The sequence below is a fragment of the Nothoprocta perdicaria genome, unplaced genomic scaffold (genome assembly GCF_003342845.1).
Source record: "Nothoprocta perdicaria isolate Ctin4 unplaced genomic scaffold, notPer1 scaffold_6, whole genome shotgun sequence".
Taxonomy (NCBI): Eukaryota; Metazoa; Chordata; class Aves; order Tinamiformes; family Tinamidae; genus Nothoprocta; species Nothoprocta perdicaria.
This window is the reverse complement of record NW_020455865.1, coordinates 633,774-648,773: the sequence shown is the minus strand read 5'-3', so window position 1 is coordinate 648,773 and position 15,000 is coordinate 633,774. Positions and strand designations below refer to the sequence as shown.

At 40.5% G+C, this 15,000-nt stretch overlaps 1 protein-coding gene across 1 annotated transcript in view; it reads right to left on the bottom strand.

Annotated features, from left to right (window-relative positions):
• MAPKAP1 (mitogen-activated protein kinase associated protein 1) overlaps nt 1-15,000 on the bottom strand; it is a 67,140-nt gene that overhangs the window by 34,100 nt on the left and 18,040 nt on the right. The window contains exons 4-5 of the mRNA XM_026049284.1: nt 7,017-7,189; nt 3,851-4,027 (exon numbers count right to left, since the gene is read on the bottom strand). Of these exons, the coding sequence (XP_025905069.1) occupies nt 3,851-4,027; nt 7,017-7,189 (350 nt within the window). The remainder of the gene's footprint in view (nt 1-3,850; nt 4,028-7,016; nt 7,190-15,000) is intronic.

Here is a 15,000-nt window from a genome sequence, read left to right as displayed (position 1 = left end):
CAGAGGCGGAAAAAGCAAAGAAAACAACCAGGAGAGGCAGGAGCTGCAGGGCTCGGGCGCCAGCCACACGGCCCTGGGCACCGGCAATTTCTGGAGCATCTTCCACAAACTCAGCTCATGGAAAACGGAACACGTACAGGAGGAAGGGCTTCTGTTTTGAGCATGAAATGAACTTCTCCAAAAGCTGTTTCCAAGCTAGAACTTTTTTCTTTTTTTCTTTTTTTTTTTTCTCCCAAGCAAGGTGGAATTTATAGCACTTAGAGCTCTCTGCAGAAAATGGCTGGCATGGTTGAAAGTGCCTGAGAATGACTAATAACCATCTCCTTGATCAGCACGGAGTCAAAGTTAAGACTAAAAATCCCAGCTGACACAATGTATTTAACTTCAGCTGGGTAATTCTTTTTTAGATAGAACGCATAATGATATGAATCAGAACGACTGTGCCAGCCACAGTGTTAATTCTGAGTCGAAATGACACTGCTTTGGTGGATCTAAAGTTAGCCTCCCATCACTTTTTGTGCTCTTTGGCTTAATTGCCTGCATTCTGCCACTACCACAGTCCAACACCAGGGATGTAACCAGGTACCTTCCTGACCCAGCTCGTTTCCTGGGGCTCCTGCCCTGCCCTGCTCCCCAGGAGACACCCTCCAAATTAGGCACCTACATTAATTTCAGAAAATCTGCATCTTATTCTAAAATAAGTTTTGTTGATTACCCACACCTATGTATAAACTGGTAACAGGCCTATTGGGGAGTGCTTCTTTAGCCTGAGTAAATACACATTTCCAAGCCTTGCAATTGGAAATGAAACAAAAGCTTGATTATTTTTAGAATGTTTCAAATTTTAGTCTCTCAAGTATCAYGGTGGTGCTACTTTGAAAAACACACACACATAATAGTCAAAGCAATTTAAACCTAATAATAAGACAGCAAAAGGTGCTCCTGAGCTGAGGAGCTGCAGTGCCAAACTTCATGCACATGCCAACTGGCAGCTGAGTCACAACTCCTAGAAACACCATTTGATTTAGCATCTCAAGTTGTGATAATAACATTTCCAAAAAAAATCCTAAATGATAGCACAAATTTATTTAAAGCAACTTTCGCTCTGGTCTTTCAGGTATTACTTCACCCTCTCGCAGCGTCTGCATTTACATGAACGCAGAACTTTGTTCGACTCCTCCGACAAACCACACTCGACATCAAAGAGGATTGTTTGGGAATGCGGCGCTTGACATTGGACAAAGCACTGCTTTCCACAACAGACATTTTCCAAAAACATAACTCGCTAGACTAATGGGCAGTTGGAAGCCAGAATGACTGCCCTCCGTCTTCTCCTTGTGTAACTTTGCCAGAGTCCTTGGAACTTGCCAAATTCGGTCATGCCTGCTTAGCTTGCTCGACTGATTGTGCCAGAAAAGAAAATAAGACACAGATGTATTTGAGCTCTCCGAGATGCCAGTAAGAGAGACAGCTAATGGCTTCATTTCGACCCTCCCCTACCAGCTGGGCACAGGTGGGGGGATAATGAGGTCCCTCTCCCTAATCAAACTCAATTATTTACTACTCTGTATAGCCACAAAGACACTTACATTCAGCTTGGAATATAAAATGTACTGTAGGCTACTTTGAACCACCACCAGYGGGTATTTATAACTAACTCAAGTGGGTACGAGTTTGCCTTGGCAGGAGTTTAAGTGTGTAAAGTTCTGCAAACTGGTTTTGCTCAAATATGTCCTGCTGAAGCAGGGCCCCRGCGAGGCTCCATAGCTGTCAGCTGSGTGAGCTGCTCAGCRTCGGCCAACAGACCCRAAACAGGGCCAGRCAGAGCTGAAACAACCCACCCTGCTTCTCGGCGAAGCTTCTCAGAAGCTGCAGCTCTTTTCAAGAGTGATATAATATTAATAAACATTATAAGTCACAAGCCTGACAGAGCAGCAGCTGAAATACTGCAGCTTGAGGAGGAAAAAAAAATAAAGAGATGGAAGGTATAAAACCACAATTACGTGCACTAGTAGGATGACAGAAAAGGAAGATGTAGAATTTAAAACAAATTCCTATAAAAGAGAGACAGCATATACATTTAAACTCCTCAGCAGTAAATATCTTCTGAGTGATGATCAAATAATTTTCTATTATAGGAATTGCACTAAAAATCCAATTTAAATCTAAATAGTTATTAGTAACTATTTACATAGGAAGTAACAACAATTTCATAGTAAAACAGGGATACAAAACCCAAACTTTTTCAAAAAAGCACAACTTATGATGCACTTCTAATTGTCATGGCCTGCCTCATTAGGATACWAAACACTAAACTCACATGACCACAAATTATTTTAAAGTAAAAAAGAACATGCAATTATCTACTAATTAGTATCATATGATCCTATTTGCATCTCTCATACATTTCTCTTGAGCTGCCTAACAAGCATGTTAAAATTTGCCATGGTATTTTTGTAACAGTAGCATCAGGGCTGCAATTGGAAAGGTGGCCGACACAGCTGCACAGAAGACAAGATGTCGTGAGCACATTTTGTGCAATCACCCTTAGGGCTGCTAGAGAGACACTGGTAAATATTAAGAAGGGAGCTGAAAAAAAATCTTGTTAAAATGTACAAGCATCTGTTCATATTTTGTTGCAGTAAAAAAAAAAAAAAAGAAAAGAAAAAGCAAGATTATTTTAAGGTTGATTTGTCTGAAAAATCAATTGCAAGTCAAACCCAGGGCAAGAACCCTGAATGTAGGTGAGAGAGAACCTGCATGCAGGTGAGAGCGAGCCCATCTTCCAGATGAAGCTGCAGCATTCCCTGGCCAGTGGAAAGCGAATGCTCTGCAGCCCCACGGGAGGAGCAGCAGCTGCCTGGGTGAACTGTGTGACTGCAGCCCGCACGACACGGGCACCGGCCTCGCGATGGGCCCCGAAGGACGGCTCGTGCCCTCTCTGCACAAGCCTCCACATGCCAGCACCCAGTTCAGCAAAGCAGAATACGCTTACCTTAAATAACTTGTGGTCAACTTTGTGGCACGAAGTCCACAATAATGAATATAAAAATGAATTAAATAGGTCAGAAACCTCTTTTTATGCTTGATTATTCAGAACTGGAAGCAACTGTATGATTCTGAAATGTAAATAACCTTTTATGTTCTAAAATATTCCATTAAAATTGTAAACAATTATCAAAAAAGCTAAATTAGCATTTCCRTTTTGAGAGATTCAAACATTAAGTATTTTTCATTTATAAGATCTCTCTCACAAGTAAAAACAATGGTGCTTAAGCACAGTATAAATCTACTGATGCTACCTTATTGATAACGACACACCCGATTCGTCTCGAGCTACAAGACAGCCAGTCCAAGATCAAGTGTGGGTGGGAGGCTCGAGCCGCCTCTCCCGCGCCCTGTGGGCTGTTCTGCAGCACTCCTGGCCGTGTTCAYGCTGCCCTTGCGACCGATCACGTCCCTTGGTCACAGCAGCACTGCTAATGCACTCTGCAACTAGCCTATTCAGAGCTCTTTGGTTTTTTTAGGCTACCAATTAGAAATATTTTCACAGTTGGTCTTTAAACATAAATTCACTACTTAACAGGCTTAAAAAGAAGACTCTTTTTCCCTCTCTGTAGCTTCAGACTCACGGAGTCTCTCACCTGAGGCCCTTCAGTGTATTGATTTTCTTACCTGYCTCATGAAAGATTTCCTATTAGCACCATGTGCAAAGCCTCACAGTACAAGTGCCCCCTGAGTTTTATGAAATTCAAGTGAAGGAAAGTGTGTGTGTGGGGGAAGCAGAGGAGCGGAGGGGCCGGGACACACTGACGTTGGGCTAATACACAAGGTTAGCATCCGTACTCACATGCGGACAAAGAGCGACTGTTTTGCTGCCAGCCCAGGAGACGAATACTTTTCAACCAGCGCCAGAGTGCTGAAGCCAAACTTGTGAATGGGCTCGTTGGAATCCAAGGGGGGAAAATCTGTGTCGACCTCGCCGTCATCCTCGGCAATATGGAGACAGTAGGCATTGACGTTGTCACTGCGACACACAAAGGCATATTTATTCAGGAGGGAAGCTACACAGCAAACTCTGCTCCGCAGAACAGCATCAACTGATCAGCTAGCTAAATGGGACAGAAAATAAGCAAGCAGGCACACTTGTTATGGAAATAATTCACTTAAAAACCACTGATGACACATATTTGTATAAAAATTCAAATCCCAACACATTTTGCTACCATAACCATGTGGTAACAGAAAACAAACAAAACCCCTGGGAATGAGGCTGAGAGTCTCAGTTCACCATTAACTGAACTGTAAGCAAAATAATGACAGATCAGTGATTAAAATACATCAAAGTCTACAGAAGTTCCATAGCTTCATAAAGCAGGTTACTATCACAGTTACTATCATGCCCTTTGTGGAAATTCAAGGGCAAACAAGCAGTGTCTGTGTATTCCTCTTACATGTCAAAARCTAATTGAATGTATACTGGCAAAGAGGAGACTGCTCTCAGATATATAAAGTGTAATAAACACAAAATAAGGGGTAAGCTACAAGGAAAACAAAACCAGTGTTCAGCAMAGTACCAATTGTTAAAAATCAGCATCTACTAACAAACAGAATTAAATAACAGGAGACTTTAAACAGGAGTTGTGTGGAGAAGATAAAAAATCTAAGCCATAAGAAGATAAAAAATCTTTCCATATACTAACACCTCTTGGGAAATAGTATTGTGTTTTGTATGTATGATAGAGTTAATCACGCTTTCCTAATATTAAAATCTATTTCAAATGTTAGTATTTGTTAGCTGCAAATAAGTTTCCTTTCTTATTGTAAATCTGCCATCATTCAGACATTTGGCAGAGCCATGAAATATGGCCTGAATGTTCACATGGCAGTATGTTTCTAAACTCTGCAGTTTAAATTTGGAGTTTTAATTGCATGATTGATGCTTAAATTAATTAATTGCAAAGTGCATGCTAATTGTTTAATTGGTCGCTTGATCTATATAGATCATTTTTTGAATTAAATGAGTTGATTTACAAAGTTTATTGATTGGATGTGACAATGAATTATTTCGCTGACTACCTGATTTGCAATTTTCTCAATTAATTCACAAACCTTTGGTTGCAAGTATGTGTTATTGAGAGTGCTAGTCCAGGTGATCTATATGCACACTGTCATGACTTAAGATATTTATTGTACTAAACAGATAATAATGATGCATTAATATTAATGTAAACTGTAAATTTTAATTAATGATGGCTAACAGAAAGGTAATTCAGCAGTGTTTGCACTATAAATTTTGGAAACTCTGCAATACTGTTGAAGAAACTTTTATGCCTCTGAAGTGTTGTGAAGAACCGGCACATGGCTATAGAAATAATTTTTGCCTCCTCAAGAGCACTGGGGCACCCTTTGGAAAGGGCGGGCAAGGGTGGCAGCCGGGGAGCAGTTGCGCGTGCCCGCTGCCCGTGCCCGTGGCCGCCCTGCGGAGGGGCTGCCACCCTGCCGAGGACACACGGGCCCCGTGTCCCGCGGCACGGAGCTGCTCGCGGCGCCCTCCCTTCCCCTTGCAACGGGGACTGCGGAGCGCTCTAATACTCCAGAAAAACGCAACAACCACAGAACACTGTACTAAAGAAAAAACATGCAACAAATATTCCAGGAACAAAGAAACTTGGAAACATGAAAAATTGAGCGACTCGCAACCAGAACTGTTAACCTTTCTTTGCACCAGGAAAGTCATTAGCTAATAACCGTTATTAATACCTCTGTAATAAACTATATTAATGTCCTACTTCATGTTCTAAGACCTGGTAAAATGTGGAAGTATTTCTTTGGATTTTACATAACTTCTAAAAGCAAAGTTACTCAGATGAGACGGCCTGACTTACCTTTTGGTGGAACTTATGTGACCTACCAAGACAAAGCAATGGCTTCACTAAACACTGTTAGCTCACCAGCACGCGGACTCGAGCCAATATTAAGTTGCACAAAATTAARGGCAGACTTTCGTCAGAGCAAAGAGGCAAGCAGTGGTTATCAAAGCTTACCACTGACTTACTGAAACCTATAACTTCTAAAGGACAAAAGCGATTTTGATCTTTCCTTACTGCAAAAAGTCTAGGTTATTGAGGTCCAAGTCTCATAGCGATTATAAAATACAGCATAACTTTTTTTTTTTTAATTAAAGGATAAAATCTTTTCATACTTTTAAACAAAACTGGCATTTATTTTGTTTGCATATTTTTTTTTATTTGCATATTTTAATTTAATCCTGGTATCCCCAGGATGACTACCTGGAAAGGACAATACACCTTTGGCCCCTATACTTGCCTATTCTTAGAAAAACAAATATTTTAATGTGTGTATATTAATCAAGGTCACTATGTCAAAAGGACAACAGAAACAAGTAAATAATGCTAACGCTCTATAAGAAAATTCTCACTGACTTATTTTTCACATTACAGTTAAAATCTAATAAAGGGTTTCATCAGAACACTAATATTGCTTCCAAGACACTCTGTTGCACAGTACAGCAATTCCTCCTTTTAGGAATCTGGAGCAGGCACCTGGTATGATGCAGAAAATATAAGTCAGAATCTTGGTACCCTTTCCCCAAACAAAAGAAGGGAATTAGGGATGGATTCTAAATTCTATTTGACATATTCATGATCTTACAGTCATTAGGGACCCTACAAGAAAATAGATGGGCCATAAAATAAAAGTTGTCTCCATGACATSAAAAGATTTATATTATTTTCACCCAGAGAGTTTTGAAATTAGGGTTCATTTACAGCTCCATGGCTTCACATGCTTATCATGCAATGCTCAGCAGTTGAATGGAAAGAGAAAGGGATTCATGTGCATTTATATTGCTTGGAAGGAAACACTGAGAACTGTGTAGGCAGTTTCTGTAAGCTTCAGCTACAAGAATATTGATACAGAAATCCATTTCATTATGCAAAAGGGCTACAGAAGAGAAAGTTAGAGATGGAGAGATAGTAAAGAAAGCACATTACTTTAGCTTTGGTTCCCGTCCCTCACTTGTATATTGCCAGCATATTAGTCCAATCAGGTCATGCACCTTGGCATTTGCCATCGTCACGACTGTCATAGGCTGCAGTTTGTCTTGGCTTGTGTGCAGGGGGAGGTAGACATCAATTTTTTTGGTTGCAGTTGTACCAACATGACCCTGTTGAGAAAAACATGTTTTATTAGAATGTATAAAAAAAACAAGTATGACCAAGGTAACACAAATTGTGTTACAGAGGGAATTTCATTCAATCACAAGGTTAAAATACCCTGCTGACTTTTAAACCTGAAGTAAGTTTAAATATGTAAATTCCAAATCTTTCAATGCTGTTGACTGTATGTGCAACAACCCTACAAAGGACGGCTCTTCTCGAGGCAAACAGTTCAGAGCAGTGAGGGTTTGAGGCTGGACCGACGAGCGGTCGGCAGCCGCAGCAGCCGGGGACACCCATGCTGCTCGCCCGGGACAGCCAGGGCGGGTCACGCAAGCTAAGGACACCGGTGGCAAAGGGAACGTCGGTCCCACACAGAGCTCAGGACGTGCTCATAAACACACTTTACACTTGATCTTTGTCAAGACAAAGACAAAAATCACAGATATAACTAAGCCCTCATTAAACTACTTCAAACTATTTGAAGAGGATCCAGAAGTATTAATCAATACTGCTTTTTATTGGGACATATTGCATTAAAAATAAACAACCAAAACAAAAAAGTAAAAAAAAAAACCCACAATATTTGGCACTATAGTGATGAAGACCTATTTTCATTTCATTTAGTTACACATATACTTCACTGTCACATTAGGCAAGAAAAATTAGCAAGCTCTATAAACACACAGGTCAATCAATCACTAAGTCAAAGGGGTTTGGGGAAATCTCCACTCTGTTTATTGCAAATTGATGACATTTGTTCTGCACTAGTGCTAGAAATCCAAGCCATCAGGTACCTGTCTACCGACCTGAAGGAATCCATATTCTTAGTCTGAACCTGCAAAATATTAATTGTGCAAGAAGTCCCACAGAGCTCAATTACTTACCTTTTCAAAGCTTATTAGGTAAGGGATTGGAGGTGGAAGGACTGAATAGAAGGGATCCAATTATTCGTCTCGGTGGCCACGAGTCAAAGATCTTGCCACACTGGATTTAACTAGCAAGAACTTGCGGATTTTGCGGTTTGCTTACGGTCACTTGCTTAGGAGGAATCATTCAGAACCAGATTACAGACTCTACTGTAAGCCTAATTACTTTTCCCCCAACTAGAAATGGTATTCTGGCAGCGACTGTTGAGCAGACCCAGAAGATAAAGTACAATTACCTATATTCAAAAAGGCAGCAGCAAACTTTATTAATAGATCCTGTATAAAATTCAATGGAAAATCTATTCAGGGCCAGGGGCCCTACCATTTGGAGTTTCCTTAATGGTCTCCAATAAATCTGGGAGGCATAAAGGGGCTGTTAAATTAACATTTTCCTGATCTGTCACCTGTGGCATAGTTAATTTGTCAAAAAATTCTTTTAGCTTGTCAGTGGACACTGTATATTCTGACAAATGAAGTCTGGAATAAAATTGACAAAATATCTCGTTAATTTTCTAGGAAATCGCAAATCTGATTCCATTAAGCTTTTATTGTTGGAATGTTATATTCCAACAATCCTTTAAGAAAGTGAGAAACTGGATACACACAACATATGCAATAGATCAATCAACACTCCCTTAATATCATTATTAATAGGTTCTCTTAAGGTTACCTAGCATTTTCACATAGTCTGCTCTTACAAAAATTTCAGTTTGCTATTTCTATAATATTTTCATCGCATGCAAAGCAAGAGCGAGACTTTATCACCCCACATAGGGCGCTGGGATTCATGAGAGCGGCCTTGAGGCAGGCACAGGACACGACGTCGCGGCTCGCGGCGAGGAGCGAGTCTGCGCACCCCGATACCCCTGGCCTCTTCGCTGTGCTTTTCACCCAGGAAACAACCTTTAGGAGTTTCAGCAGTTTGCACGTCTTTGTTTTTATATAAGAACTGTATTACTGCAATGTTCTATAAAATAGGCAGATGTTACAGTCATTTTTTGTTACTGCTGTTTATGTACTGCTCAGAGTTATGTCTTACCTGACATTGTTGAAAAGTCCTATCTGCTGAATTCACAAATACGTTTTCTCTTTTTTATAATGCATTAAAAAAWTCAATTTATATTTCTGGACTTTTGTAATTAAAAATGGAAGTAACAGTGATCAAATTTAGGAAAGTTATTTGAATTAATAAACTAATTTCACCTAAAAKAAAAATTTGCTAACTAGAACCATCGCTCTATGAATCCACATATCCCAATATCCCAACTCGTCTAAAATAAACACAGACACTGTGTTTTCATTGGCTTCATACCATTTTTGGATTATTCCCTTTTTTGTTCCATAATAAATTCAATATGCTTTATATATAGCTTGTTAAATCTAAAAATAAGAAATAGATACTCCTTAAATTCTTTGCATACAAGACGTTTTGTTGATTTAACATCAACTTTTATTCAAAGCCACTAAAGAACGGATACCTCTCTCCAGCAGCATATGACGTGTTCCTTGAAAAGGTCACCGTGTGGCCATTAACATTCCCCTAGATCATACAGGAAACCTGGCACAGTTTTGTCTGCCTCCAAGGACAACTTCTAAATGCAGTTCTCAAGTACCTGGATGACGGGAAGCTAATGAAATAGTCACTGAGAAAACCATGAATGTGTGTCCTTCTCACATCCGAGTTGTTTTACTGCACACTGCAGCAGAAAATTAAAATAAAGTCCATAAACATCTCCTAGAGAAAAATATGATTAATTTTCAACAATAATAATTTACTGCATCTTCCTGTACAATAGAGTTCTGTGACTAAGTGTTATATCACTTTAAGATTAGATGCTCTAATGATATAATGCAAAGATTTTACAGAATCATTATTTAGTAAGAGTCATAAAARCCTCTTAAAATTAATCTTTCATGCACATCCAGCTTATCCAAAGTTAGCATTTAATTAGATGGCCTTGGCACAAATGAGCTTACTACTTTATTTGCTCAATCAGTATATGTCTCTCCAGTAATTATAATTAATTCAAGTCATTGACTCACCTCCCAGCAAACCATGTTAAACACTACACAAAATGGAAACAAATGTTTATCCTTTTCCAAATGCAAAATCTCTTCCCACTTTTAAACTAAGTGAAATGTTTTTGGTTTAGATGACAGGGCACTTGGTTTTACTGTGAGATGCAGCCATAACATCCTAAACGTTACTTGGTCAATGTATTTTAATGTATTTAAACAATATATGGAAAATACATTAAAGGGAAAAAATGTAAGCACTGAGTTAAGAGATCTCAAACACAAACAAAAGTTGTGACTGATCAGAGCGCAATGTTTATGGCAACAAAGGATGCTTTCCTAGGAAGCTCACAGGAAGCAGCATTTCCCAAGGTCTGCACTTTYAAAAACAAAGCTGTATTTTAGAGCAATCTTTTCTCCACCTAACATAACTGGAAATAAAGCAGGCAAAGTACTTCTAAATAAACCAGCTTTTGAGGGCACGAGTCCCCAGGAAGGCTGCTCTAAAAAGCGTGAGGATAAAAGCGCTTAGACGGCCGAGCGTCTCGGGSGCTTCCCCGGAGCGCGGGCTGCAGCCGGGCACGGCGCACGTGCAGCTGAGCGGAGCCCTGCGCCCGAGGGCCGCGCCGGCCGCCCGGCACATCGACACCGCGCCCAACACGCGCTCAAATATTTACTGCGTCCTCTGCGAAACTGATCTGGAGAAAAGGCCTCTTCAGCGCAGGAAGGCGGCTCCGTCCCGCGGCTCCCGGAGCACCCAGGGCAGCGCTGTGCTCCYGCTCCCCAGCACGCCGCACTGGCCTGCCCCGGCACAGCAAGGACATTTACTGCACCAGGTGGTTAAGCCAGTGCCAATGTATTTCATTACTCTAAGTCTTACGATCAGTTTTCCTGTTCTGCAGCCATTTATGGAAAATACCCCGGCCACGGATGGGACAGCGGGGAGCGGCRCGGCCGGGGCCACGGCTGCTCCGTCCTCGCACCTCGGAGCTCGTGCTGCAGACTTAGCACATCACAAAGTAAAATCCCATTAACATTGTTAAATGCTTAATTTATCTTATTCATGTTGTCACTGTTCATAAAAATTTAACCCAGTAATTTCCTGTTACACAAAGCGTAACAAAGTATGAATATTTAACTACAAGGTAAATAACACACATTTTTTTTATTCTAAATTGTTGACTTCACTTAGCTTGTCTGCTTTGTACAGCACCACACTATTTTTCAATTAAAGGTCCAGATGTTTCAAAGGCTCCAGTAGGCAGCAGCAGTTATGAGAAATGCTTTATCTGCATTGCAATGATGACTACAACACCAGCTCCAGGCTGCATTAACATACTCATGTTTTATTCTAGCCCCCCTCCTAATGTACCAGTTAATTATACAACACACAGCTGAGAAACATAACCTCCAGAGCTGGACAGTTTCCTTCCAAGCTTCCACCTGAACACATTTTTATATGCACCTAAAAATTATGATTTACAATATGAACAAACGTCCAAAATTACAGCCTGCTCCTTCTTGGTATTTACTCCCACAATTAATAAAACCAGGTAATTCTAAGCGAGGAGTAATAACCAGAATTCTTATAACYGCATATTTCAATCACAGAAACCTGCATTCAATTCTACAATTCACTTATAACACAAGAATATTTTACTTAAAATGCCATGAATACGCTCTCCTTTATGGTTATGTCCTGGCACACCGTGAGAAACAGAGGGGGCCGCAGTCCCCTTTGCAGGCCAGGTCTCATTTGCTTTCATAGCAGCATCGTTTTTAGGACAGATGCAGCCAGTTCCTCCTCGCCGTGGCCATGCTGCTCCCGTGCAGCAGGCCGGCACTCGACCCAACGCTCAGTCCTCCCAAGGACTGAATTCCCTGCGGCTGGGATGGGATGGAGCGAACCAGGGCTATTACGCTCTTATCTAGTCAGTTCCAACAGTTTTGCTGAAGAATGAAAACATACGTTCATATTTATCAAAATACAATTGCTACAGCTGCAGCAAAAAGGCATTTGTTCTATGGAACTAACCTCGGTTTCCACATCCTGAAGAACAKGAATGACCTACTTTGGAAGAATTATTTACATTTTCCTTAGTAATAAACATTACAATCTAATACTGAGAAAAAGAGTATTTTTTTGCAATAACAAAATGCAGCAAAACTTATAACTGTGCCATAAACATTACTGGTATGTCAAGAAATACGCCGTGAGGTATTTTAATGAACAGATGCTATTCAAGAGATAAATGTTTTTAAAAATATTCAATCCTTACAGGTCTGAGGCTCTAATCCTTACCTTCTGTTGCATAAAACAGACAGCTTACGTTCCTTGAGGACATTAGCCAACCTTAGGTGGAACATTTTTAATACATCACCATGTCACTTTTTAATGTGCCACAATCTATTAACCACATGGCAAACTAACAGGGATTTTTAAAATATGGGTTTTATAGCTTTGCGCTGGTGATTAATTAAATAAATAGCCAGGGTTCCACAAATCACGGCTCTAATTAGTCCGAGGCAGACACTCGGCGTTGCCGGCATGCTGGCCACGCGAGGCGCGCAGGGCGGCCGGCGCGCCGCGACGCCGCGGCCGGCGCTGGCACCGCCGCAACCGCGCAGGTGCTGCAGGCAGCTGCAAGGCGGCTCCAGCTGCGAGCAAAGCATGTGCTGCTTAATTACGCTCCCGCATCCTGAAGGAAAGGCTGGAGGTGGCAAAGCCGGCGGGGCCGGGCCGCGATGTGACCCGAGGTAGCGAAGCCGCACGCTGCTGAAATGAGCAAATAGTTAAGACTGAGGCTGGCTGACACGCTTTCTGTCAAAACATTTCAATAGTCGAAGTTACAACTAATTACATACGGACCATTCAAAGAAACCAAGCAAGCCTTATCATTAAAAGGATTCAATTATTCTTGAAAAGGAGGAAAAAATCATCTGTGAAACCTGCCTGAAACCTCATCATTTTTACTGTCCTTATCTAGATAGATCATTTCCCCCAGAGCTCAAATTAAAGCCTTAATAGTTAATACATTCAAGTTTTACTACAGGTTTTTCTCCAAATTATTATTAACTGGAATTTCCTATCTAGGTAGATTTTTATATGGAAATATGTTCTGCAGTGTTTAGTGACATTATCACAACAGCTTTTTCCCCTCTCAATTTAAAAACCATCAGAGAGACTGAAAATGATGTAGCAGTCAGGCTGCTCGGGAGGATGGGATATTATTTCMTGCAGCATGTGATTTTTTTCTTAGCATCAGTCACTATACACACACTAAGAGTTATTTCGTGAGCTTGTCCCTTAAGGTGCAGTTTCCATTCATTTAGAAAGGCTCAAAGAACAAGCTGAGCTGGGCCTGACCAGGCCTCGCTGGCCGCACAAGCTGCTACGGGCTCTGCAAGGAGGAGCTGCAGGAGCGGGGCCCGCGGGGAGGGCCAGGGAAGCCCACGGGAACCGTCCTCGTGCGCAAAGCAAAGGGCTGCACCGCGTAATGCATCCTTCTGCAGCGCCCCAACAAACCACTGCGATCTGCAGAAACGTCCCCACCATGGGATCCTCCCAAGAAACGGGAAATCCTCATTAACTGCAGCGAGAGCAACCAAGCACGTTTTCTGTGCCTGAATCCTCTCCGTCTCTACCAGCAGGATGACTACAGACAGAACTCACAGGTTGTGAACATTTTGTTTCCATTCTTTAAAAAAATACTTACGTTACATATACATCCGCATGGCAACTCTATATTAWTTGCCTAATTAAAGTACTGATTTTGCCACTGTTGTGCATACAAAACTACTTTAACACGCCATTTAACACAGAATATAATGTACATCCTCAAAGAATCCAAATGACCCATACGGGGTTGAGAAAAACCCGAACTCCTGGCTTTTTGCAGAATTCTGTTTTCATGACACTTTTCTAAGGCTGGTCCAACAATCCCAGTGTCCCAAGTAAAATCTCTTTCTGACAACTACACCCTGTCTTTATAGATTTGCTTTACACTTGTTGCTGGAGACGAYATTATTCTTTACTTCCTACTCATAATGAAACAAGTGGGGCAACTTAAAATAATAAAATAAAATAAACATTCTGTACATTGTTGGGAACCTAATTCTAGGTTCTAGATTCAGTAAGTGTGCTATAAAACGACATAAAGACTATGAAAATTCAAATTTGTAGTGAAAACAAAAATAAAATGCTTATTACAGTTCCATGTAATTACATGTTTAATTAGAAAAACAGAATTATTTCTTTAGTGATACTGAGGTGCCTATACAGGCTCATAAAAGTCCTCAAACTGATTTACTTCACAATTAGCATCAATGTTTTCAGGTTATTTTTCAAGTATAAGGATGAATGTGAATGCAGAGTCTAAAAGATTATTTTTCTGAGAAACAAAAAGGCATCTCCCACAGAAAAGTTTGCTGTAAGAAACCTGCCTGTTAGAGGAGTGCGCCCAGTCCTCCTACAAATAGCAGACAGTAAAAACATTTGCTAATAAATCCAATCCATATTTCTTTGGCTGTTAAGAACCTTAACCTATGAATACTTTTTTTTCCACTTGGTTTGATCTGTAATTAAGGGAAAGATAATGACATTAGTAAATTGCTAAAAATCAATTAGAATAAAATACAATATGATTCAACTACGAGATTAACAAGTGCATTATAAAATCTATTTTAAAATTCTTTAATTCTAATTAAGTTGTTTTAAATGATCATTGCTTTGAAATGCATTTTTATTTAAATGCATGGCCCAACTGCCAGTTCATTAAAATTATTCTACATATTTTATTAATGCTAGCTATTTTCCCTTCCGGATTTTCCGAACTCTTCCTGTTAAGGCAARGAGCACTCACTCTCCTTCCCCA